This window comes from Ascaphus truei, chromosome 4 (genome assembly GCF_040206685.1).
Source record: "Ascaphus truei isolate aAscTru1 chromosome 4, aAscTru1.hap1, whole genome shotgun sequence".
Lineage (NCBI taxonomy): Eukaryota > Metazoa > Chordata > Amphibia > Anura > Ascaphidae > Ascaphus > Ascaphus truei.
The window spans coordinates 214,154,057-214,181,631 of record NC_134486.1 but is presented as its reverse complement, the minus strand read 5'-3'; the positions used below and the strand labels follow the sequence as shown (position 1 = coordinate 214,181,631).

Below are 27,575 nucleotides of genomic sequence, written 5' to 3'. Positions count from 1 at the left end.
GTTTGGAAGCAGGCGTGCCATAAATAGCTAGTCTACCTTCTTTACTGCCCCTCCCCATTTCCTTTACTTTAATTTGCTTCGGAATTACTATTATAGAAAATAAATAAAGAGACAACCAGTCTTCTTACACACAGCAATTTATTCAGAGGCCGCTCCCCACCTCAAGGCAAACGTGTCTACAGCCCTCCATGTAATTAGTCGTTCCCTGTAGCTCTCAGTCTGTTACCTGAGAGGGAAGGAATCCACGTCAGCAACGAACTGAAGTCACTGCCACATCGGCTGCCATCATCTCTTTCAATTGAAAGTCACAGGAAAAGAATCAGGAAGAAAAAAAGAAACAAACGCATACAACAAGCAATCGCAGACACACGGTCTTATATACCTTAGAGGAATCGATTCTGGATATATTAAAACAAAACATTTTAATAAGTGGTACATCTACAGTACCAGAGCAGTGTTTTTGTTTGAGTAAGGAACGACCATGGCTCCATTTGAGTCTTTCTGAGAAGGAAAGAGTGCACGATTCAAAACAGAAATAACATTTCGAATTTTTTTGTTGTTGCTAATACTTTATTTTGGGGTCGGTTGAGGAAGAATGCTGCATTCACTGTCAGGCAACCCGTGTGTGCGGCTGGTGGACGGGAACCGGTCCGCCTGGTGTTTCATCTTCCTGGTGTTCGGCTACCTGCTCTATCTGCTGTTCGGGGCAGTGGTCTTTTCCTCGGTGGAGCGGCCTTACGAGGACCTCCTACGGCAAGACCTGGTTGAACTGAAGCGGCGCTTCCTGCAGGAGAACGAGTGCCTGACCGAGCAGCGGCTCGAGCAGTTCCTGGTTCGCGTGCTAGAGGCCAGCAACTATGGGGTGACTGTGCTGAACAATGCCTCGGGGAACTGGAACTGGGACTTCACCTCTGCATTATTCTTTACTAGCACAGTGCTGTCTACCACAGGTACAGGGCACTGGCTGGGTTGGGGACGGGGAGTGTACAGTTATAGTTATAGCCCCCTCCACTGACAGAGCAAACATTCAAATCTGGGATCTTAGCCACTAAGGTACACACTAAAAACAGGGCCCGAGGCGGCATGCCGGCAAAGGGGCTTTCCTCCTGCAGTCATGACGTCACAGCTTAAAACGTCAAAATATAGAAAATATTGTAGTCTGAATGTGACAGCAGGCCGGGGATGTTCTGTTTTTCCCCCACGATACCTGGGGGAAGATCACAGAGCTCCGTTAAATTAGGTAATTGGACCGCATGAGCTCTTGACTCCCATATCTGACAGTGAAGGGATAATCATGTTTACATTTTAAAGGTTAATTTTATTAAATATCTTTTCTACAACAACCAAATACAAAATTGGAGGCAATAAACGTGATATAGTTCAGACAAATGGGCGTATGCAGATACATTTTTTTTTATTTCTTCTCTGCGCCCATTTGTCTTAACAGCATGACTGAAAAATAAATACTATAATGATATTTGTCTAATATTGTCACAATTGATGCTGTATTATTAATTCTCTCTGTCTACCCCTCTCCCTCTCTCTTCCCCTCTCCCCCCCCCCATTCACTCTCCCTCCCTTCCCCCATTCTTTGTCTAATATTGTCACTATTGATGCTGTATTATTTTTTTTACCTTTCCCCATTTTCATTCACTCTCTCCCCCCCCCATTCACTCTCCCCCCCCATTCACTCTCTCCCCCCCATTCACTCTCTCCCCCCCATTCACTCTCTCCCCCCCATTCACTCTCTCCCCCCCCCATTTACTCTCTCCCACCCCCCATTTACTCTCTCCCACCCCATTCACACTCTCCCCCCCCCCATTCACACTCTCCCCCCCAATTCACTCTCTCCCCCCCAATTCACTCTCTCCCCCCCCCCATTCACTCTCTCCCCCCCCCCATTCACTCTCTCCCCCCCCCCATTCACTCTCTCCCCCCCCCCCCATTCACTCTCTCCCCCCCCCCCATTCACTCTCTCCCCCCCCCATTCACTCTCTCCCCCTCCCCATTCACTCTCTCCCCCTCCCCATTCACTCTCTCCCCCTCCCCATTCACTCTCTCCCCCCCCCCCCCATTCACTCTCTCCCCCTCCCCATTCACTCTCTCCCCCTCCCCATTCACTCTCTCCCCCTCCCCATTCACTCTCTCCCCCTCCCCATTCACTCTCTCCCCCTCCCCATTCACTCTCTCCCCCTCCCCATTCACTCTCTCCCCCTCCCCATTCACTCTCTCCCCCTCCCCATTCACTCTCTCTCCCCCATTCACTCTCTCTCCCCCATTCACTCTCTCTCCCCCCATTCACTCTCTCTCCCCCCATTCACTCTCTCTCCCCCCATTCACTCTCTCTCCCCCCATTCACTCTCTCTCCCCCCATTCACTCTCTCCCCCCCACCCCCATTCACTCTCTCCCCCCCACCCCCATTCACTCTTCCCCCCCACCCCTATTCACTCTCTCCCCCCCACCCCTATTCACTCTCTCCCCCCCACCCCCATTCACTCTCTCCCCCCCACCCCCATTCACTCTCTCCCCCCCACCCCCATTCACTCTCTCCCCCCACCCCCATTCACTCTCTCCCCCCCACCCCCATTCACTCTTCCCCCCCACCCCTATTCACTCTTCCCCCCCACCCCTATTCACTCTCTCCCCCCCACCCCCATTCACTCTCTCCCCCCCACCCCCATTCACTCTCTCTCCCCCACCCCCATTCACTCTCTCTCCCCCCCATTCACTCTCTCTCCCCCCCATATTCTCCCTCCTCCCCCCCATATTCTCCCTCCTCCCCCCCCCCCCCCCACATTCACCCCTCCTCCCCTACATTCACCCCTCCTCCCCTCACCCCCCATTCTTGAAATATTGGTTTTCTGCTTTTTACCTTAAATTCAAATTTCATGTAACAGGCTCTAAAGAGGTGTATTCAGATATTGCTTTCTTAAATATAGCTGAAGGAGAGGGTGCATAGAAGTTGTGTTTAGTAAGAATCGATTTTACCCCTCCTTTCTGCTTTAACCAGGACACACTTATTTCCATGTATCTTTCCTGTTTAAAATAAATAAGTGTTGTAGGAGAACAAAACAGATGAGACGACTTTTCAGCACAGTCAACACACACAAATGGGATTATGCCGACTCAATTTTACCAAGCCCCTGAAAAGTCATGGAAGGGGTTAAAGACAATTGGAAAGTGTCAGAATATTTTCCCACCAACCCTGTAAATGTGTATATTAAAGACATGATACACGTCACATACATCTAAACTCAGACAAACCTGAATAACTGGTTTGCAAGCAATCTATTAAGTTTGGAAGCAGGCGTGGCATAAATAACTCAGTCTACCTTCTTTACTGCCCCTCCCCATTTCCTTTACTTGAATTTGCTTCGGAATTACTATTATAGAGGATAAATAAAGAGAAAAACAGTCTTCTAAGGCCGTGTTCAGGGTGGCTGCTATGCGACGTCCGTCGCAATTTCAGGTTGTTCCGTGGGAGTGTTCAAACTGAAAACTCCACCGGCGGCAAAGTGCAGCATTGACGCTGCTACATTTTCCTGCTAAAACCAGAAATGATATTTGGGGCTGCAGTCACATGAGCTGGTTCAGCGAACCAGCTCCGTGACACATTAGCCCCACCCCCCGCCACGCTCCCAAACGCCGCGAACCGACTCCTGCAGCCTGAACACAGATCGCTGGGCTGCAGGAGCATGCGGGGGAGGTGCGCACGGACACTCGCATCCGTAGCCTTACTCGGCCTTACACACAGCAACAGTGGGGATATACAGAGGCAGCTCCCCACCTCAAGGCAAACGTGTCTACAGCCCTCCATGTAAGCCATTCCCTGTAGCTCTCAGTCCGTTACCTGAGAGGGAAGGAATCCACGTCAGCAACGAACTGAAGTCACTGCCACATCGGCTGCCATCATCTCTTTCAATTGAAAGTCACAGGAAAAGAATCAGGAAGAAAAAAAAAAGAAACAAACGCATACACAAGCAATCGCAGACACACGGTCTTATCCCACCTTAGAGGAATCGATTCTGGATATATTAAAACAAAACATTTGAATAAGTGGTACATCTACAGTACCAGAGCAGTGTTTTTTGTTTGAGTAAGGAACGACCATGGCTCCATTTGAGTCTGAGAAGGAAAGAGTGCACGATTCAAAACAGAAATTTAACATTAGGATTTTTTATTTTTTTTGCTAATCCGACTTTATTTTGGGGTCGATTGAGGAAGAATGCTGCATTCACTGGCAGGCAACCCGTGTGCGCGGCTGGTTGACGGGAACCGGTCCGTCTGTTTCATCTTCCTGGTGTTCGGCAACTTGCTCTATCTGGTGTTTGGGGCAGTGGTCTTTTCCTCGGTAGAGCGGCCATATGAGGACCTCCTTCGGCAAGACCTGGTTGAACTGAAGCGGCGCTTCCTGCAGGAGAACGAGTGCCTGGCTGAGCAGCGGCTCGAGCAGTTCCTGGTTCGCGTGCTAGAGGCCAGCAACTATGGGGTGTCTGTGCTGAACAATGCCTCGGGGAACTGGAACTGGGACTTCACCTCCGCATTATTCTTTACTAGCACAGTGCTGTGTGACAGGGTGAATGAACGTCACCAGCCATATACCTGGCAAACCTATGTTTAGGCTTGCAGTGCAGCAGTGACGAGGTTAAGTTTCAGTTGAGAAGGGCTGCTTAATTAGTCTGACCCCAGCTGCATAATCAAGGTGTTTTAAATCCCCCAGGCTGTACACACATGCAAGCTAGCTGGTCAGGAGACAGGACTGAAATACTGAAGAGATGACTGCTATAAGGTCTGTTTTTCAAAGTACGTGTGATGAACTGTCTGTGTCCTGCATGCTGAAGAGAAGCTGCCTTGTTTTCTATGCTGAAGAGAAGCTAGATGAGACGACTTTTCAGCACAGTCAACACACACAAATGGGATTATGCCGACTCAATTTTACCAAGCCCCTGAAAAGTCATGGAAGGGGTTAAAGACAATTGGAAAGTGTCAGAATATTTTCCCACCAACCCTGTAAATGTGTATATTAAAGACATGATACACGTCACATACATCTAAACTCAGACAAACCTGAATAACTGGTTTGCAAGCAATCTATTAAGTTTGGAAGCAGGCGTGGCATAAATAACTCAGTCTACCTTCTTTACTGCCCCTCCCCATTTCCTTTACTTGAATTTGCTTCGGAATTACTATTATAGAGGATAAATACAGAGAAAAACAGTCTTCTAAGGCCGTGTTCAGGGTGGCTGCTATGCGACGTCCGTCGCAATTTCAGGTTGTTCCGTGGGAGTGTTCAAACTGAAAACTCCACCGGCGGCAAAGTGCAGCATTGACGCTGCTACATTTTCCTGCTAAAACCAGAAATGATATTTGGGGCTGCAGTCACATGAGCTGGTTCAGCGAACCAGCTCCGTGACACATTAGCCCCACCCCCCGCCACGCTCCCAAACGCCGCGACCCGACTCCTGCAGCCTGAACACAGATCGCTGGGCTGCAGGAGCATGCGGGGGAGGTGCGCACGGACACTCGCATCCGTAGCAGCCACCCTGAACTCGGCCTTACACACAGCAACAGTGGGGATATACAGAGGCAGCTCCCCACCTCAAGGCAAACGTGTCTACAGCCCTCCATGTAAGCCATTCCCTGTAGCTCTCAGTCCGTTACCTGAGAGGGAAGGAATCCACGTCAGCAACGAACTGAAGTCACTGCCACATCGGCTGCCATCATCTCTTTCAATTGAAAGTCACAGGAAAAGAATCAGGAAGAAAAAAAAAAGAAACAAACGCATACACAAGCAATCGCAGACACACGGTCTTATCCCACCTTAGAGGAATCGATTCTGGATATATTAAAACAAAACATTTGAATAAGTGGTACATCTACAGTACCAGAGCAGTGTTTTTTGTTTGAGTAAGGAACGACCATGGCTCCATTTGAGTCTGAGAAGGAAAGAGTGCACGATTCAAAACAGAAATTTAACATTAGGATTTTTTATTTTTTTTGCTAATCCGACTTTATTTTGGGGTCGATTGAGGAAGAATGCTGCATTCACTGGCAGGCAACCCGTGTGCGCGGCTGGTTGACGGGAACCGGTCCGTCTGTTTCATCTTCCTGGTGTTCGGCAACTTGCTCTATCTGGTGTTTGGGGCAGTGGTCTTTTCCTCGGTGGAGCGGCCATATGAGGACCTCCTTCGGCAAGACCTGGTTGAACTGAAGCGGCGCTTCCTGCAGGAGAACGAGTGCCTGGCTGAGCAGCGGCTCGAGCAGTTCCTGGTTCGCGTGCTAGAGGCCAGCAACTATGGGGTGTCTGTGCTGAACAATGCCTCGGGGAACTGGAACTGGGACTTCACCTCCGCATTATTCTTTACTAGCACAGTGCTGTGTGACAGGGTGAATGAACGTCACCAGCCATATACCTGGCAAACCTATGTTTAGGCTTGCAGTGCAGCAGTGACGAGGTTAAGTTTCAGTTGAGAAGGGCTGCTTAATTAGTCTGACCCCAGCTGCATAATCAAGGTGTTTTAAATCCCCCAGGCTGTACACACATGCAAGCTAGCTGGTCAGGAGACAGGACTGAAATACTGAAGAGATGACTGCTATAAGGTCTGTTTTTCAAAGTACGTGTGATGAACTGTCTGTGTCCTGCATGCTGAAGAGAAGCTGCCTTGTTTTCTATGCTGAAGAGAAGCTAGTTTGTTTTTGTCTGCTGAAGAGAAGCTATTTTGTTTTTGTATGCGGAAGAGAAGCTATTTTGTTTATGTGTGCTGTATATTTTTAAGGCTCAATAAAAAAGCCTTATCAAGACAACCCGCATGTGTGGTTGCATGTACCCTGCAACATATGGTGTCAGAAGTGCCGGGATTTTGAGAGGCCCCTGCAGTTGAAGGGCCATACACACACACAAAAATGGAAGAATTTTTAAAAGAGTTTCTGTCCAAGCAGACCAGACAGCAGGGACTGTTAATGCAGAAGCAGGCCCAACTACTATTGCAGCAGCAAACCCAGCTCCTAACCCAGCAGCAGGCAGCACAGGATGAGCGGATGGCCAAGCTGCTGCCAGTCCAGAACTTGCGAATAAACCCCCGGTCCTCCTGAGGAAAATTGCTCCGAACGAGGATCCAGAGGCTTTTTTACTGACATTTGAAAGGTTTGCCGAAGCTCAGGGCTGGGTAAGAAGCCTTACCAAGACAACCCGCGTGTGTGGTTGCATGTACCCTGCAACACACAGGTACAGGGCACTGGCTGGGTTGGGGACGGGGAGTGTACAGTAATAGCCCCTTCCACTGACATAGAGCAAACATTCAATTCTGGGATCTTAGCTACTAAGGTACACACTAAAAATAGGGCCCAATGGGGCTTTCCTCTTGCAGTCCTGACGTCACGGTGTAAAACGTAAAAGCAAATAGAGGCAATAAACGTGATATAGTTCAGACAAATGGGCGTATGTGGAGATACATTTTTTTTCATTTCTTCTTTATGCGCCCATTTGTCTTAACACCATTGCTAAAAAATAAATACTATTATGATATTTGTCTAATATTGACAGCATTGATGCTATATTATCTCTCCCTCTACCTCATTCTTTGTCTAATATTGTCACCATTGATGCTGTATTATTTATTCTACCTTTCGCCATTTTCTCTCTCCCCCCATTTTTAAAGTTGCCTGTAAATGGATTTTTCATGCATCTGATTCATGCCGGGGGTCTCCGGTGGTGATATTAATGGGTATCAGCTCCGGAGACCCCGGCATCAATCCGATGCAGGAGAAAGGCCTGATTTTTTTTTCTAAGTGCCGTCTCGCCACTTCTCCCCACCTTCTTGCCAACTTTTTGTGGCGGGAAGATTGGGAGAGGAATTCGCCGTTCTAGAGTGGCTACCAGCTGATCGGGGCTACTAGAATACAGCGAGTTGGAAAAGCTGGCAATGAGCGGCGAAAAATGGCTTATCGGCAAGTGGCGGCGTTTTTTTGTTTTTATCGCCAGCTTATTGGGGCTTACTGAATCGCAGTGTTAAAGCCATTAGGGGACCGGAGTAAGAGTGACAAGTGGCAGAGGTGCCAAGTTAGCGCATGCCCTTGTCAGAATCCGAATCTGTGCTTGCCCGGCTTAGATGGACTGGCAATGCTCTGATTGGCTGGTAAGATTTTCCCCAGGCTCAGATTAGCTAGAGTATTTCATGAATGAAGTGGAAATATTATAAGAAACCCAGTGTCACGGGAGACTCCTGTGGCGGGTAGGATCTCGGTGGCCGGAACAGCAGGAGCGTAGTAGGGGTCACAATCAGAGGTCCGAGGCAGGCGGCAGATAGCGAAGTCGGGTAACAAGCAGGGGTCCGAGGCAGGCGGCAGATAGCGAAGTCGGGTAACAAGCAGAGGTCGGCAACGAGGAGACTGGAACAGGACAGGGGTGCAGGAGCAGGGACTGAGACCGGGGAGCAGGGACTGAGACCGGGGAGCAGGGACTGAGACCGGGGAGCAGGGACTGAGACCGGGGAGCAGGGACTGAGACCGGGGAGCAGGGACTGAGACCGAGGAGCAGGGACTGAGACCAGGGAACAAACAGGGACAAGCCAGATTACCAGCAAGGGCCTTTACTAAGAACAGAATCAAATACAGATGGGTACAGGAACAGATCGGGATCAGAGACAGAGGCATGTGCAATAGGAGTCTGACTTGAAACAAAGGCAAGGGAAACAGACAGGAAGCAGAACTATAAGACAGAGTGAGGAGCAACAAGAAGACAGACAGACAGAGGAACCCAGAGCAAACAGAAGGCAGCAGCACACCCGGTGGACAAAGAAGCTATGGCTTGGCAGGAGGTTTAGGCGACCCTGACACCCAGCAGCCAATCCGGACAGAAGATTCTCTAAGACTTTGAGCACCAAGACAGCAGCGGCAAATTCAAAATCACCAAAAGATGCTCTTGGAGAAATAGACGCCAGCTGGCTTCAAAAATTTCAAGGCAAGAAAGTCCCACTTTTCAGGGCCAAGTTCCGAGCAGAGAACGTAGCGTTCACGGCTGCCGAAAAGAGTACCAGGACGTTTTGGTACTATCTCCCGGTCAAGGGATTTTGGCATCTCTAGAAGAGATACAGCGGTGGCGTCAGGAACTTTATGCCGATTTTGAGATCCGGGACTTTTCGGGCTAAGTCCTGGTCAACCTAAACACTTTGTTTTATGGACTGTTTCACCTAGGAAAGGCTAGTTTTGCAGCCCAGACTCCCAGTAAGTGTGTTTTCTCTCGTATTTTGTAATCCACTGTGTGTACGTCTGTTTCAATGGAATAAATGACAATTTATTTTACTATTTGGTTTTGCTCAGTGATATGATCCCGGTATAAAGGTGTAAATACCTGGTCTCCCGTGACAATTGCTACACTCAGCAACTGAGGAGATGTGATGTCACCAGCTAATTATTAACCCTAGCACTACCTGATCTTAGAAGAAGAAGATTAGTTAGCCACAGAATGGTATCTTTGATTATTAAGCTCGGCTAACTCAAACACATATAGCCAGGCTCCCCTCTTACCTCCAGGCTGCGTGAGGGGGCATGGCTGTGTGGTTGCTACAGGGAGATTGTGAGCTGGCGAGCGGGTTGCCGGTGCTCCGCCGAGGGCGCCGCCATTTTTTGTGTGCACGCGCAGAGAAGGCTCGCGAATGCGCAGATAGTATCTAGAGTTGCAGCGGCCTTCTTTGTACACCTGGTGCATGCGCAGTATAATGTCAGCGGTGGCCATTAAACCCATAGATCCGCTGGGAACAGCCTCAGGGGCTGCAGACCACATGTTGCCAGGCTGACAATAGGGCTGCTGCATTTAAAACAGTTAGAAGATTGATGATAGTTAGGGTAGTTAGGGTACAGAAGAGGGAGGTAGGGTGCCAGTAGCCCTGGGAATAGGCCAGCTTTCCCCTGTAGGCCCCAGTTAGTCCCCGACTCACAGTCAGCACCTGCAGCTGTATAGGGAAGCCCATAGTTTCAGACCACCTACGTGGTACCTACTATCTATGGTGGGATGCTCCTGCTGGAGACCACCCCACACCGAGGAAAAAGGCGCCGTTGGAGCAGACTGCCCATTGACTGTTGTTCAGCTACACCCAGGGGCTGGAGCGCCCGGGTAGGTATTCGCATAAGTGCACCAACATTCACGTGGGCAGCGCTGTCTCACACTTGGGGGTGGGAAAGGCCATTGGGGTCTGGACACTGGGACACTGGTGCCCCTGCACCCAAGTACTGATGGGATATTCCACGGGTTGGTATACATATGTCTCTTGCTGTTCCTATTGATGTCATTGTTTATTACCTCCCAGTAAATACTGTTTCCCATACTGTGTGTGTGTATTACTGGGCATATTGTCTTGGGAGGGGTTATCCTTCTCAGGTGGAGGCGCTGTTTAGTAGATATATATACACCCCAGGCTCCCCAGTGGCGGAGAATCAGGCCTCCTGTATTCCACACAGCTGTGTGTGTGTGTGTGTGTGTGTGTGTGTGTGTATGTATATATATATATATATATATATACACACACACACACACACACACACACACACACACAGACACACACCGCATCCATAAAAACTGGCATATTCTGTCTGACAGCCAAATTGGGAAAATCTGCAAAGACCCACCTTTTAATTTGTTATAGACGTGGTCGAAATTTGGGGGATATGTTGACACAAATAGATCCAGTCAACAAATAGATGCCCACTAAGTCATGGCTTAGTAGAAAGCCTGGGTCATATCGGTGCCATGGATGCACAAATTGCAGTTTCATGCAGGTTGGTTCCAGCTTCTCACATCTGCACAGTGGGGTCCAAATTAGAATAAAACAGTTTCTCAATTGTGAATCTCGTTTTGTCGTGTATATGATTAAATGCCCTTGTGGTCTCCATTACATCGGAAAAACTTCAAGAATGCTTAAAGAACGCATTGCGATCCATCGTTCCACCATTTAAAAAAAAGCACTGATGAGTGCTGATGATAACACCGAACTCAAGTACCTCCCTGTCGCTAGACATTTTAAACAAATCAGACATTCTCTGGTCACCATGCGTTGCATTCCTATCTTTCAAGTACAGCCACCACCGCGTGGAGGGGATAGGAACAAACTCCTTTTGCAACAGGAGGCAAGATTGATCTACGAATTGAGGACTATGTCACCATTAGGATTAAATGAGGACTTGAAACTTGGTTGTTTTTTTGTAAAGATTTTATTATTACTGCATTGTTTGAGTTCTTTCATGTTCCCCTTTCCTTTTGTGTGTTTTTTCTTTTCACTTTTTTCACTCCCGGGTCATTCCTGTTTTTGTCATCTCACTTTATTCCTTAGGTTACCACTATGTGCTGTTTTTTTGTTTTACTGTTGTCATTGTTTACAGATGGGGTTTGTTGCCATGTGTTACATCACTTTTGATGCGTGGGGGTACTGGGTGTAGTGCTTTCACGTCAGGTTAATTGTTTGTTCTGATCTCTATGATATGCTAGCAGTTCATATTAATGCAGATGTGCTTCTTTTTGGTTGCCATGACGCTGGTGTGTGCATAGTAGGAGCGAATCTTTCTCTCACGCATGCGTGGCATCGCTGCTGTATTTGTGTGTATTTAGTTCATTTGAATGCCATTGTGTTGTGGCATTTTACGGAGTCTGAGACACTTATTTATGTGCAGGACATTAGTGGCAGCATTTTGTTCATTTGCACATAGATGTGCTCCCATCGTACAAATGTCTACATGCAGGCAATGTTGATATAGTGTGAGCGTATCCCGTCGGTTGTCATGGACGCCGTTGGGTTTTCACACTGCGGTCTAACGCGTTGTTACGGATACCATACGAGCCAGCGCATGCGCAGCACGTCTGATGGAGCCGGTGGCTGCTTACTTTTTACATGCACTTGTTTAAAGACATCAGTTGAGTTCGTGCATGTGCAATGGGGTCACTCTGCGAGCGCGTACCCTACTGGTTGTTATGGACGCGGTCGGGTTGCTATGTGACGCGATATGGGGGACGTGATTGCATTCAGTAGGCTAACACACACGCGGGTCCCTGATAAAGGGTTTTGTGTAACATGTTTTCATTGGTGCTTGTAGTACCTTATATTGGATTTTATTGGTTCTTTGAGTCTAGTGGGTATGGTTGTGATTTTGATTTTCGTGTTTTTTTTACTTCATTCATGATTGGGATCAGGTGTTTCTTACTTGGTGGTGGGGGTATATATGGGTGTCCAGAACAATCACTTGTTGCACTGCCCTGAGGAAGGTCCCTCTACAAGGACCGAAACGTTAGGCTGCCTTGTGTCTAAAATACACTTTTTTTTGGATTATACCTGCGGTGTGCTGTCGTTTTTGTCTTCAGGATTCCCCTGGTTAGTGTGTGTATATGTGTATATGTATGTGAATAAATTATATATATATATATATATATATATATATATGTGTATATGTATATATCTATGTATACACACACAGAGCGCACCAGATTCAAAGGCAGAAATGTGTATTAGAGGACACACAAACATACATAACTTACTCACATGCAAGTAATTAAAAGCAGGCTCCTCACAACACCGAATGAGAGTTGCGCCGACCGACGATCACAGTGTCTCTGGAACTCACAGCCGTGGGTTCCTATTGTTCGACAGCTCGCAGCACCCGGATGTGAAGAGATGCAAAAGCTCAATAGCTGATCAGCCTCAGAGCGTCCTGCGTGCAGCCGCCTGCACCAACGCCAAAACGGGGTTAACCTCACTTGTGCCCCGAAGCGCCAGACCACTTCCAGCTACTTAGGGTCAGGAGGTTCCACCGTCAATGTGCTTGATACTGTAATAGTAGCGACGACCTCAAGAGATTGTCCGAGCCCTCCTGTACTCTGCTTGCCCCTGCTTTCAATGCACAATGCCTGGGGAGGGGAGGAGAGAATCTGGGAGATTAAACTCTCTCACACACACACACACACTGTATAAGAGTGTGTGTGAGTGTCACAGACGCACAGTGATACAGAGGCGATGACGGGCGGGAGATTAGCTGGAATGCTACTGTCCTCCTCTTGCCTAGGAAAAAACACTGACTGCTAAGTATTTTAGCTTTGTGTCCACCAATACATAAACATATTAGTTAAACAGAAAGCAATCTAAAATCCAGAGGTTTCAAAATCAGTTCTCTTTGCATATATTAGATTTTGTTTATTCTTGTATTTCTTTTGATGACCTTAAATGAAGTAGTTAATTCACTGGTCCCAGATATTGCTGTGCTTTGCTTCTATATATACAGTAGCGGCAGCTTTTATTTGAACACTTCCCGCACGGCAGGATGCGTGCGGGAAGCGTGGTGACGCGGCTTGTTGCGGCGCACTGTGACGTCACAGTCACGTGCGCGCCCGGCTTCCCCGACACCCCTGGAGTTTAACGTGAGGTAAGCGGGGGTGCGGGGAAGCAGAGGGGCAGAGCAGGAGCCGGGTTCGGGGTCGGGAAGGGGGGCTAAATGCGCCCGAAGTGGAGGGGGGGTGCGTGGAGGAAATGCGGCGGCGCGCGGTCTTGACTGGCGCCAGCCGGAGTAGATCGCGGCATGCCGCCGGCATTTGTTCAAATAAAAGCTGCCGCTACTGTATATTTTTTTAATATACAGCCGAAGAGCAATGCAGCAATCAATAATGTAATTAATAATGCATGGACATTGCTATTTGTGACCATCAACTTACCTGCTTTTCCTGTTTCTTATTTCAGGATATGGCCACACTGCGCCCTTATCAGATGGAGGAAAGACCTTCTGTATAATTTACTCAGTCATTGGGATCCCCTTCACTCTTCTTTTTTTAACTGCATTGGTACAACGGATCATCCTCTATGTAACTCGGCAACCGGTGTTGTACATCCATCTCCGCTGGGGGTTTTCCAAGCAACTTGTTGCCGTAGTTCATGCATTGGTTTTAGGGTTCATCACAGTCTCATGTTTTTTTTTCATCCCAGCAGCAGTGTTTTCTGTGCTTGAAGAAGACTGGAACTTTTTAGAATCATTCTACTTCTGCTTCATTTCCTTAAGCACAATTGGCCTTGGTGATTATGTCCCTGGAGAGGGTTATAATCAAAAATTCAGACAGCTTTACAAATTGGGCATCACATGTAAGTATATAAAGAAAATTACATATATACAACTGGACTCTGCTACAAAGCAGTCTGTTTTTTCTGTTATTTATTCTCAATTGCAAAAAATATATTGGTGCTAAATCACTTCAATCAATGTTTTAAATGCATCTATATATTTTAAAGAGCATAGTAAAAAGTGTTACGGGTAAATAATCAGGGGTTTATTATTTAAAGTTCAATAGTGGCAATCAGGCACTATTGCCCAGAAATGAGATTTTGTGCAGTATTGCCCAATTGGCACTTTTGCATTTTACTGATTAACCCCCAAAGAATTCTGTTTGCTCATGACTAAATGCTGCATGTTAATCAGGAATAGTTTACAGTATACTGTAGTAGTGTGCCAAACAGCAAAGACCTAAGATATATTCAACATGATGCTTTTCAAGAAAGCTGAAAAGCCAGCAAGTAAAGAGAATGTTTGGATACGAACTTGGGCGTAGTGTAGCATATGCGTCATATATTGTTTTAAATACCCCAAGGGATAATGGATTTTGAATGTTTCCCAACTTAAATAGAACCAAAACTAACAAAACCAACTAACAGCAGTGCTCTGTTTATTGGGTAAATATTACTGATTGATGCCATTTATTAAATATCACTTTCTAGCAATGACGTTAGCTCACTTGGGCCCTGCACATTTTATGCTCGTGGCTGCCCATGTTGCCAGCCAATTACCATTTGGAAATGTTTGCATTTTCAAAGTTTGATACGAGTAAATGAATATTGGGTACACTGGTATCTATTTCTGATGTGCCAAGTTTCATAACCTGAAATGATCGGGAATTTGTAACACTAGCTAGGAACACATATGTATGTTATTTAAACAATGCCGAATCAACTTTAGAAGTTATCCCAAATAATGCTGACTACCATGGGATATTGCTCATGTATACACAAGAATGGTAACAGCACTCAAATGTTGTATGAATTATATTTTATTTTAGCTTGGTGATTGCATAGTGTAGAATATCAGAAAGAATACCTTTTAACTGCCCTTTAGTTATGCTTCAGTATTACAAGTACAGTGGTGTGAAAAAGAAAGTACACCCTCTTTGAATTCTATGGTTTTACATATCAGGACATAATAACAATCATCTGTTCCTTAGCAGGTCTTAAAATTAGGTAAATACTGTCACGGGAGACCAGGACTAGTACCAGGGATCAATATCACCAGACAGAACACGAGACTTTATAAAATTAATTTATTGGAAAAACATCCACAACTATACAAAAGACACAAACATCACACATACCCAACTAGGGACACTGGGGAATACCCTGCCTAACTAGTCGCAGGGACCTACTTGCAACGATTTCCCCTGTTCTCTTTCTTTGCTCAGTGCCTACAGGACTGGTTTTCAGGCCTGAGACCAGCACTGGATTGGACACTGCAGTTTCTCCCTGTCACAGCAACACCTCTGTAACTCTCTGCAGGCTCTGTCTGCTAGGGGACTCCCTCCCCACCTTTTTATATACTTAAACCATAATATTGCAACAATCAGGGCCAGGAGCTGCCTACATGCTGGGCCCTGATTGGTGGGTAGGACTGCAACATAACATTTGCAACAATTCTACTGCAAACATTAACACCTGATTCCTGAGGTGCTGGAACCAAGCAAAGACATACATATATACATAAGACAGGTGCTGCTAATCAAATGCCCTTGATTAATTGATCATCAGCAAGTGTGACCACCTCTATAAAAGCTGAAGTTTTAGCAGTTTGCTGGTCTGGAGCATTCAGGTGTGTGTTAATACAATGCCAAGGAGGAAAGACATCCGCAATGATCTTAGAGAAGCAATTGTTGCTGCCCATCAATCTGGGAAGGGTTACAAGGCCATTTCCAAACAATTTAAAGTCTATCATTCTACACTGAGAGAGATTATTCAAAAGTGGAAAACATTCAAGACAAATGCCAATCTTCCCAAGAGTGGACGTCCCAGCAAATTCACCCCAAGGTCAGACCGTGCAATGCTCAGAGAAATTGCAAAAAACCCAAGAGTTAAATCTCAGACTCTACAGGCCTCTGTTAGCATGTTAAATGTTAAAGTTCATGACAGTACAATTAGAAAAAGACTGAACAAGCAGGGTTTGTTTGGAAGGGTTGCCAGGAGAAAGCCTCTTCTCTCTAAAAAGAACATGGCAGCACGGCTTAGGTTTGCAAAGTTGCATCTGAACAAACCCCAAGACTTCTGGAACAATGTCCTTTGGACAGACGAGACCAAAGTGGAGATGTTTGGCAATAATGCACAGCGCCACTTTGGCAAAAACCAGACACAGCATATCAGCAGAAACACCTAATACCTACTATCAAGCACGGTGGTGGAGGGGTGATGATTTGGGCTTGTTTTGCAGCCACAGGATCTGGGAACCTTGCAGTCATTGAGTCGATCATGAACTCCTCTCTATACTAAAGTATTCTAGAGTAAAATGTGAGGCCATCTGTCCGACAGCTGAAGCTTGGCCGAAATTGGGTAATGCAACAGGACAATGATCCCAAGCACACCAGCCAATCTACAACAGAATGGCTGAAAAAGAAAAGAATCAAGGTGTCTTAAGAGAGCTGTGCATAAACAAATGCCCACAAACCTCAATGAACTGAAGCAATGTTGTAAAGAGTGGGCCAAAATTCCTCCACAATGATGTGAGAGACTGATAGTCATACAGAAAACGATTACTTCAAGTTATTGTGCTGCTAAAGATGTTTCTACAAGCTATTGAATCATAAGGTATACTTAGTTTTTCACACATGGCTTCTCCATTTTGGATTTATTTTTGTTAAATAAATCATGACAGTGTAATATATCTGTGCAACATTTTAAAGTGTAACATTTAAAGTGTCTGGAGTTAATTTTGGAGTTGAAATTGGAGGAAGATCTGGACTCAATAATTCTGCAGCTGTGACAACTTAATTTTCTAAATGCTATTATTCTTTGTACTCTTCAAATCCTCCAATACCTGGACTGTCTCCTCCTGCATCTCACCATGCCCTCCCTATTGCTTTTCTTGCTTACTGTTTCCTCTCTACTTTGTGAACATCTCTGTTCTCTCCAATTTCCCCACTCCCCACTGCACCATTATTTATAAACCTCTCTCCCAACAACTTCTTTACCCCTCAATAAAAAGCATTCACACCCTCTATCTACTCCTTCCTGCTGCTGAGGATCAACCCTAAGCCTGAACCAAGACACACCCGATATCACCCATGTAGCCTGCCATCTCTTCCCCTGTAAATGGTGTTAACCTTCTGATTTAATACTGACTAACCTTAAAACTCACCCCACAAGTTAAGCATCCCAACAGCCTGCACTCATGGTTACTGTCCCACACTCAGCCACTCCTACCACCCATTGTGACCAAGCACTGCCATACACAGCACTTATTCACTCACCTGCTGTCTCTGTAAGTCTCCCACCATACCTCTTAGATTGTAAGCTCTTCGGGGCAGGGATTTCCTTTCCTATTGTCTGATTTTGCTGCACTTATTGTATAATTTTAATTCCCTGTACTGTATTCTTTGTGAAGCGCTGAGTACACTTTTGGCGCTATATAAATAAAGACATACATACAATACAATGTGTTGTTGTTCATCTGAGCTTGAATTTACCTAATTTTAAGACCTGCTAAGGAACAGATGATTGTTATTATGTCCTGATATGTAAAACCATAGAATTCAAAGAGGGTGTACTTTCTTTTTCACACTGTATATAAGTATTACAAGCTTAGTTTGCAGAGTTTTTATTGATGTTGACCTTACTTTAATTATAAAAGGACCTTTGAAAGGGAAGCCAATTGATTCATGTGCAAAGTACATTTAAATATCCGTTTCATACTTGATTTTGACGGTGTCAGAATGGGGTTCAAATTAGTTGATAATGTATTTATCCTTTTAACAAAGAAAATGGCAATGACCATCAAAGCAACAATCCCCCTTCTCATTTTTTTCTACCACCCATTTTATTTACTGGATTTGAGCCGGGTGGTCCCCTAAATCTTAACTGTGCCATTTTCAGATCTGGGGATCTCCTGGTTTTGCTATATACTTACCAGTGATATTACCAGGTTTAAATCTCCATCCAGGGGAAAACCAAATGACTGCCAAATCTATGGCCAATATGACGTCGCAACAACCCCCTTCAAACCATGAAGTAATACTAGTAATTTTACTGGTACGTATCCCAGGAACAGTGTGATTCAGCTCTGGGTCACACCCTACTGTAGTTCCAATCCTTTTTAAAAAACCTCTTGGTTCTATTTAAATTACTATATCAAAAAGAACCAACATTTTGCACTCTAGAACCAAAGGTAAGTGACCTAATAAAAAGTGTTACTTTTTAATTTATACATTATAATGTATAAATTAAAAAGTAACATTTTATTACCGTATTTCCTCGATTTGTAAGACGCACCATCGATTTGGCCCTTACAATCAAGGAAAATTACTGTTTCCCCATGTCAGAGAAGGATGAGGTGGGTGGCGACGGCAGGAGAGGTCCCATGTCTGCAGATGGTTGAAGATGCACAACGGGCAGGAGTGTGGCGGGAGTACGGCAAGACAGGTCCCAAGTCTGCAGGTGAATGAAGATAAGAATACAGCAGGCATGCAGTAGCAGGAGATCATAATAGCAGGAGAGCTGAGCAGGAGCAGAGCGGCATGGGGAACGGCTTGGGAGGTGCACACTGTAACACAGATGTTGACCGGTGTCTGACTTCCGGTTACAGTGTGCACGTCCCAAGCCGTTCCCCTATGCCGCTCTGCTCCTGCACAGCTCTCCTGCTATTATGATCTCCTGCCGCACGCACTGCCCGCTGTCTTATCTTCATTCACCTGCAGACTTGGGAACTTTCCTGCCGCACTCCCGCCGCTCGCTCCGTCCTCTGCTGACATGGGACCTCTCCTGAAACATGGTAAGTGAAAGAGGGGGATAGTGCTGTAGACACTTTTTTTTTATATATATATAAATTGATTCTAAGACGCACCCCGATTTCAGACATGTGAAAATCGGAAAAAAGGTGTGTCTTAGAATCGAGGAAATAGGGTAGATCACTAGTAAAATATAAGGAGTGACATTATATAAAAATATCTTTAAAATGAGTGTGACGGTGAAGGGGTACCCGGGCCATTAATAAAGGTATTTGGCCCGCTGGGTGCCCTTGAGCCATATTGGGGAATCGTAAACTGCCAGCTCTGTATCCCAATCATGGCAGAAACACTGTGTGTTGTGATAAAACTGTATACTGTATGTGTGTCTTATTATTCCAGGAGTGTTGAGCAGCGGACATTTCCCTGCTTCAGCACAGACCAGAATAGTAAGACCGGGCAGGGGAAGGAATTACATTCAGGTCCCCCGGTATATGCCCGAGTACCCCAGAACCAGGAGGGGGGGGGGGGGGGTTTCAGAGTAAAGTCATTTTTAAGATTGTGTATAACCGTAGCAGTGTTTCTGTGAGGATTCGCCATCCTGGCGGTCGCAGACCGTCTCATCACCTCAGCAAGCCTTCCGTGACGGACACCCAGGATAAGCGGTTTCGTGGTCCCAGTACGCACGCGTGGATCTTGTGCATCCTGATTCTCCGCCCGCGGATTCGGACCCCGCCCACATCGCTGACGCATGACGGGTGTGTTCGGCCAGCCTCCCTGTCAAGCTCCGCCCCTGCTCTGATGAGTCAGGATCGGCGTGGGAATGACGCGCGTTCTCGGCTCCGCCCCTTAACCTCTGTGATGCACGCGGGTTGGCGCACGATTGATCCCGCCCCCTTTTACCCCAAGAATCGCGTGGGAGTAACGCACGCTCCAAGCCCCGCCCCCTGGCCTCCGTGAAGCGCGCGGGACAGCGCGCAAGCTGTTCCACCCTCATCCCCGATTAGGCTGCATCATAGGGCACACCTATGTGCACCAGCAGCCTATCAGCACTCACTTCCTGGTTTCGCCCTGGCTGGCTATTGGAGGCTCCTCCTATATATACCTTGATGCTGCTTTCATTCCTTGCTGAACATAGTCATTGTGATGCCGTGCCTTGCCACATCCTTGTTCCTGAGACCTTGCCTTACCTGCCTGTTAACCTCTTGTTGCCTGAACCCTGCTAGTGCCTTGGACTCCGCTTCTCTCCACTCCTGATCCGTCTTGTATGACCATTCTCCTGGCTCCAGTCCTGACCTTGACTATGTATCCCGACTATCCGAGACTCTCCAATCCTGAACCTGGCTACACACACTGACGATCCGCAATTCTCCGCTCCTGAACCTGGCAAGTACCTTAACCATTCTATCTGTAATCCTGACCTGGCTTGAACGACTACTCTACATCCTAGGCGTGCCCACGGGTCGGCGTTAACCAATCCCCTACCTCAGCACCGCGGTCGCGCTGCGTTTGGGGTGAGCTACGCGTTACAGTATGCTCGGCCACACAAACTTCAACCCCGCTGAGGTAGGAAGAGTCCTGCGCACACACGCAAGCTACCTAACTACCTTAGAGAAAAAAATTGTGGGTAGCGAGCAAGCCATGCTCTCCCTTCAGGCGGATTTTCTCACCCTTTCTCGTGCTTTACAGGAACCGCATTCCCCTCTTGTACCTGCTGTTCCTGAGATCCCCACTACTCCAGCTTTGCCTATCTCTCAAGAACCTCGCTTACCTACCCCCAACCGTTATGGGGGCGACCCTCATGAATCTCGGTTTTTTTTGAATCAATGCTTTATACAATTTGAAATGAACCCTTCACACTTTACGGCACCCCGCGCCAAGGTGGCGTATATTTTTTCTCTCCTTGTAGATGACGCTTTTGCCTGGGCATCTCCCATCTGGGAGAGAAGAACCGACCTCACGCAGGATATCGGAGCCTTTGCCTGGGAATTCCGGAAAGTGTTTGATACACCCGGTTGTAAGGTATGTGATTCTTCTGCACTTTTTCATGTTTCCCAATGCAGTCGTTCAGTCGCCAAATACGCTCTTAAGTTCAGAACTATAGCTGCCGAAACCGACTGTAACGACGTAGCCCTGGCTGCAGCTTTTTGGCAAGGTTTATCGAAAACCTTGAAGGATGAATAGGCAGCCTACGACCGCCCCACCGATTTGGAGGAGCTCATCGCCGTCTGTATCAAGGTAGATCGTCGCCTCCTGGAGATACGTTCAGAGAAGGTTCACCATCGTACCATCCCAGCACGGGTCAATCCAGGTCAGGTGAGCTCCACTGAGGTTTCTACCCCGGATACGTCCGAACCTATCAATTAGGATGTACCAGTCTTTCCAAATCGGAGAAATTACGCCGCAAAAACGCTGGCCTATGTCTTTACTGTGGTGCTTTTGGACACTTTGCCTATTTTTGTCCCCAAATGTCGGGAAACGCAAAGTTCCCATGAGTCCCGGGGGAGTCTCATTGGGAATGCTTTTTCTCTCCCCTATTTCTACTGACAACCGTCTCGCATTCTTGTCCCCATTACACTCTTTGGGGAGTGCTTTCAAGTATCCACACTTGCTTTCATCGATTCAGGTGCCGGAGGGAACTTCATAGATCAAGCTTTCGCAGAACGCCACCTGGTTCCTACCAGGCACAGAAAGAAGCCCATCGCTCTTGAAGCCATAGATGGAAGACATCTGCAGCCGGCATTTATCTCCTTGGAGACAGGTGCTTCAACTCAAGGTGCAAGACACACACCTGGAAAAGATCCAATTCAATGTCATCCATACTCCTTCCATCAGCGTGATCCTTGGACTACCCTGGCTACAGATTCACAACACTCGGGTTGATTGGCTCAACAAAGAACCCATCCAATAGAGTACATTTTGCCACAAGAACTGCATTCTGGGGGCAAGTAGTATCGGGGGTACCAACGTGTCTGAGGAGAAGCAGAAGGTACAATTGCCAGACAAGTACTGTGAGTTTCAGGACGACTTCGATAAGGTCAGATCAGAGGTTCTTCCCCCTCACCGTCCGTTCGATTGTCCCATCGATCTGCTTCCAGGCACCACACCCTCCAGAGGGACTTCTTATCCGTTGTCTATGCCAGAGACCAAGGCAATAATAGAGTACATTGCGGAGAACTTACAGAAGGGGTTCATCCGGAAATCCACCTCTCCTGCGGGCGCAGGGTTTTTCTTTGTGAAGAAGAAGGACGGGTCCTTACGCCCTTGCATAGACTACCGGTTCCTTAACAAGATTACCATTAAAAAGCGCTACCCTTTGCCCCTTATCAATGAACCTTGTTAATTCCAGCCTTCCGTTGCTGAAAACCTGTCCTGTTGAGCAGTATCTCAGCAGCGCCTCCAAATGTAACGGTGTTTCCCCCACCCGGTGGATGATTTGGCCATTACTACGTATGTGGTGCATGATACCTCCTGGTAACAGGAGGGCTGAGCTGTCCACCAATGGTAGTGGGGACACAGGATCAAGTTTCTGGGGTACATTACCCATGTGGTTCTTTACCAGTGCAGTGGCTCCAGATGTATGGAGGCTATCTCCCACAGTAGAATTACTCCCTCTCCTCCAAGTAAGATCACACACCAGGCAGGAGGTATTTGCAAACAGGAACAGTCTTTATTTGGCCAGCACTCACAGCACGGCAGTGGTCTGCCCAATACACTCTCTGGATCAGCTACCCAGCTGGAAGATGATCCCTGGACAACCACTATGGCCAAGGGCACTTCATCTGTCCTAGCTCTTCCCAACCCCTCTATTATGAGCCAGGGTATAGGTGCAGACTCACTCTCCCCCAAGGGGAAGAGGCACAGAGAAGGCCCGAATCTCAGGCACTCTGCTGTGTGACCTGCCTCTCAGTGGGAAGAGGAACACCTACAGAGTTTGGGCGGCAATCCCCTTAAGTACAGCCAGGAGGAGGGCCCTAAGTCTGACCGCTGATTGTTTATAGTCAGGCCTAGCTGACACCGCCTCCCCCATCACTCAAGGGCACTGCAGGGAGTGGGGAACACCCATGATTACTACTGGTAGCTGCTCTTTACAGGGCTTACTGCCAGGAGGGCAGATTGGTAGCCAGAAAACCAGTCCTGGCTACACCTTCATATTGCTTACCCATCCAGGGATGCTAAAGGAGCACCTTTGGAGGTAAGTATTGCAAGAATCTGGGAGTCTCCAGAGCTAAAATTAACACGGTTCAGCTGTGGAGACTCCCTGCTTCACACCTTGTAAATAATAAAATAAATAAACATAGGCAGAACCACACTTTTTTTAATCAATATGATAATATTGTGATAAGGCAAAATTACAAGTTACTATTACAATTTGTTATGATTGTGGTATTTCTATTAGTCAGCCATGGTTTTAGGAAGAGCTACAGGTAGTGTATTTGCCTCCTTCCTCTTAATGTCTGTCACGGGAGACCAGGGCTTATCTCACAAAAAATACCTGGATCCTTTGATTGAACAAAACGTGAGATCAAATAAATTGTAATTTAGTCACACAAGAAACACACACAGCTTGATTTACAAGATAACACGAAATAACACTTACGGGAACGAGGTAAAACGAAATAAATGGTTTCCAGAATGAAAGTCCACGAAATACAGTTTCTAGGTATCAATTCCAAGGAGCGGGGTGGATACGCAAACAAGAGACGCGAAACCGTCTTTGGCTAGGGACGCCGCTTGCAGCCCCTGTTTATCCGCCGAAAGAAGTTTCTTCGTTCTGCGCTTGCAGAATTCGTTTACAAGTCCTTAGTTCTAACGAACTTTAGTAGTGGGGTACAATCCTTGGTTACGATGGAATCATCTCTGTACCGCACGCTATACCTTCAGATGTATCACAGAAGAACACAGTTGAATACCCGCCCGATAGCCTGCACGTGCTTATAACACCCTCTAAGCCTATCTGGGTAATACACGGCCAATCTTGGCGTGGGAAGTAAATTCCCACCTAAAGGCAAGTTTGCCAACAGTTCCTGCAGCTGGGCAAAGGGCTTCACGGTATGCCAAGGATCATGCGCTAACTTTGCACTTAACACGCTTAGCATACCTGACCAAGCCCCCTTGCACGGCAGTAAAATTTCTACCTTTCTCCAGGATGTCTGCTAGGCAAACAGTTTATATATATTTCCTGACATTTAGCACTTTCCCCAGGTCGGTGTCTTTTGAAGCCCCAGACTTTTGCAGACACTCCCAGCTAGATAGGGAGTCTCAGAAGCCCGGACTTACATTAAATATGACTTATCCCTGATCATAAATGACAATGGTGAATGCTTAATGTATCCGCTGTCCTGCCTGACTGAAATGTAAATCTCCCGGTTCCTATAACTTTAAACTCCAAGCTACTTCTCATTTATGCCTTTAAATAAATGTTACAGTCTCATAATTATACTGGATTATATGTTTACCCTCTAGCACTCTGCATACCAAAAATTAGCAAGCTAGGACCTTCCTATCAAAAGTTAGCTGCTTAATTATGGGAGGGCTATGATGTGGTTTGTGGTTAAACTTCCCCGGTCTGCGGTTTGGGGTCGAGATGCAATGTTGCAATGCCCTGCCTCAATCGATAACCGCAGACGCACTTTACCAATTGACCTTAATTGAATGATGAGACCACATTATACATTGTTGTAAACCGACATCCTTTCGTGACCGCAGACCACTTAACGAATGTAGCTCGCGGTTAAGGCTTCCCTTGCTTGTCTGCGGTTACACAGTGATACAGTGTTGTAATGCCGGGCCCAACCACATAACCACAGGCACACATATCCAATTAACCCTTTAAACAGTGATAGAGGCCCTTATTCCTAGCGGGCGCATTTTAGACATGTTATTACATATTAATAGGACTGCAGCCACTTTATGTGACTCAGGGGAGCCCAGCCAAGCAGAATGCCCTTTATTTCATGGCTTGGGTACACCTTCACCGTTGCAATGTCCTACTTAAAACATGTTTAATTTGTAATAAATGTTAAAGCAAAGTATCTTCCAAATTATTTGTTTTTTTAACACTTATGACGGAAAAAAGAAGGAGGTCCTTTTTTCTGACTGTAGGAGATGTGTGCTGGAGTTTTTAGCATAGATGTTTTTAAGGGGAAATAAAAAAAAAAACAGGCTATTGTTCGCCACAACTTTCAAAACATAAAAAAGCTTTCACCAGCAAAACAGCGTTACAGCGAAACAAAAACAACCTAGCTCCTATAGGGAGCTCTGACAAGACAGCATAGTCCCTATCTACGGGGTAAGTCCCTAACCAACAACAAATATGTCAAACGTGGTAAAATGCAAGTCTTTACCTTCGGGCTCCTGGCTGCGTGAAAGCAGTCCTGGGCGAGTGCCTCCCTGTGTCAGAGAGAACCTAAGACTGCTTTCAAGCATGCTTTTAAAGGCCTAATGAGGCAGGTGAGGAGATCAATTAAGGCACCTCCTCAGTTCTGTGTTAGGCTATGCAAGCAGGGTTCCCTGTCTCACTACCCAACAGTTATTTGTGGCAATAAATATTCTTTTATAGTATATTTATTAATGTCCTTATTGTAAGAAATGTTGGTATTATCCAGTCCTAGTGTATGATCTTTTATTAATGAATTAGTTACATTTGTGGTGAGGCAATAATAGAAAAAAAAACTAATATACAATTAAAAACTGTATTATAATACTTTATAATTGTATAGTTCCAATAATAAATTCAATGATTCGGTGAGTACTGCTCTTAATATCTTTAGCCAGGATTCAGTTTACCCCAGTAAGGGATATCGTTAATTGCCATTGACTTGTGCATCTTCATGAAACTCCCCATTAAAATTAAATTATAAGGCCTGTTTTATAGGAAGGTAAAATGACTCGCAAACGATCAAATTGATCCGACCATGGGATTTGAACTGTGAATATCCCGTTTCAAAAGAAAATATATCAATAAGTATATCTTAAAATAGTTTTGTGTAAGAAAGCCTGGTTAACCAGCCAGTTTCGTAATATTCGCTTAACTCTAAATGCATTTTGTAGGCGACTTCTGATTGTATTTGCTAATGTGGGCCTTTGACACTTTATAGGTTAATAATTATTTGATAGGGTTTTTTTTTTCATTATAATGAATAACTCTAACAATCTTGTAGTTAAAAAGTAATGTAGCCGATGGGATATTAGTGATGTTAATTATTATTTCAAATATTTTCATAAAATTCTGAGTTCATCATTAGCGCTACATAAGAATATCACTAATACATTGAATAAATTCAGTGGTTGAAGTGGCTAAAAAATGTTTAATAAATTAGATTCCTAAAAAAAAAAACTAAGATAAATATTACATTTTAATTTTGGGAGATTAAAAAAGCTAATTGAAGTGAAACGTACTGGTTATAAATGGTAGGCCATTTAAAAAAAAAAAAAAAAATAGTTTATGTCTTGTAGTGGTACCTACAGTACAGAACTAGCACCCAGTACCATCACTGAATATATTAGATTAATTTGAAAAAATACATATGTCTATCAAGTTCAACCTGTTGAATTGTAACTCGACAAGATGCTCATCCTATATACATAGCTATATTGATCGATTTTGAAAGGTGAACAAAAAAAACAATGCCAATTATGTCTGGCATTTGTTTTTTTTCTTCACCTTCCTGACTTCAGTAAAAGCAGTCCGATTTCAACCTGGATTGGCACCCATCCTATTGTTAATTTATTCAGCATACAGTATCTCTGTTTACATTTCTTTTCTAAATAAAATTATCTAAACTTCAATTAAATATATGTAGTGTATCAGTCTCCGTGGGTAGTAAGTTCTGCCTTTTGACTAAACTTACTGTAAATAACGGTTTCCTTTGCTGTTGCTGAAATCTAATTTACTCTTAAGTGGTAACCCTATGATATTTGTACTTGAAATGTTCCCTTAAAAATTCCTTGTATTGTCCTTAAATATATTTGTAAATCAAATGTAAACAATACTAATTAATGTATTTTCATTATAAAATCAGCACAAACATTTTCCCCCCTTTTTTCCTAGGTTATTTATTACTGGGTCTTGTTGCAATGCTCGTGGTTCTGGAAACGTTCTGCGAACTGCAGGAGATTAAAAAGTTTCGAAAAATGTTCTATTTGAAGAAGAACAAAGATGAAGACCAAGAAAACATAGTGGAACATGACCAGCTATCTTTCTCTTCAATTTCAGACCAAGCAGCGTCTTTGAAGGAGGAGCAAAAACTAAATGAACCTTTTGTGACCTTGCAGGCAGTTGGTTCTTATTCTACCGATGGTTCTATAAACCATTAATGACATTATTTGAGTCCTATTTCACATTATTAATGTATAGCTCTATTTCCAATATTGGCACAATGCATTAGAGATGAAAATATATATCTAAAACAATGAAAGTCTATTTTACATACAGTAGATTTGATGGTGTGGCTGTTATGCCCTTGCTTAAAATATATTTTTGTAGAATTTACATGGGATTATTTATAGTGAAGTCTTTGTATGTACATGAATATGTTTATATTTGTACATATAACTCAAATATTTACTTTGTAGTTG

The 27,575-nt window shown here is 45.4% G+C and overlaps 1 protein-coding gene across 1 annotated transcript; it reads left to right on the top strand.

Annotated features, from left to right (window-relative positions):
* On the top strand, window positions 1-27,322 carry KCNK1 (potassium two pore domain channel subfamily K member 1). The gene is made up of 3 exons (XM_075596839.1): window positions 1-950; window positions 13,714-14,109; window positions 27,049-27,322. Exons 1-3 carry the CDS (start codon window positions 596-598, stop codon window positions 27,312-27,314), a joined length of 1,017 nt encoding a protein of 338 aa, XP_075452954.1. The 5' UTR covers window positions 1-595; the 3' UTR covers window positions 27,315-27,322.
* The last annotated feature ends 253 nt before the right edge of the window (window positions 27,323-27,575 follow it).

Coding starts and splice junctions, on each gene's coding strand:
- KCNK1 (XM_075596839.1), top strand. CDS start 596: ATGCTGCATTCACTGTCAGGCAACCCGTGTGTGCGGCTGGTGGACGGG. Junction 951..13,713: donor CACAGTGCTGTCTACCACAG/GTACAGGGCACT, acceptor TTCTTATTTCAG/GATATGGCCACACTGCGCCC. Junction 14,110..27,048: donor TTACAAATTGGGCATCACAT/GTAAGTATATAA, acceptor CTTTTTTCCTAG/GTTATTTATTACTGGGTCTT.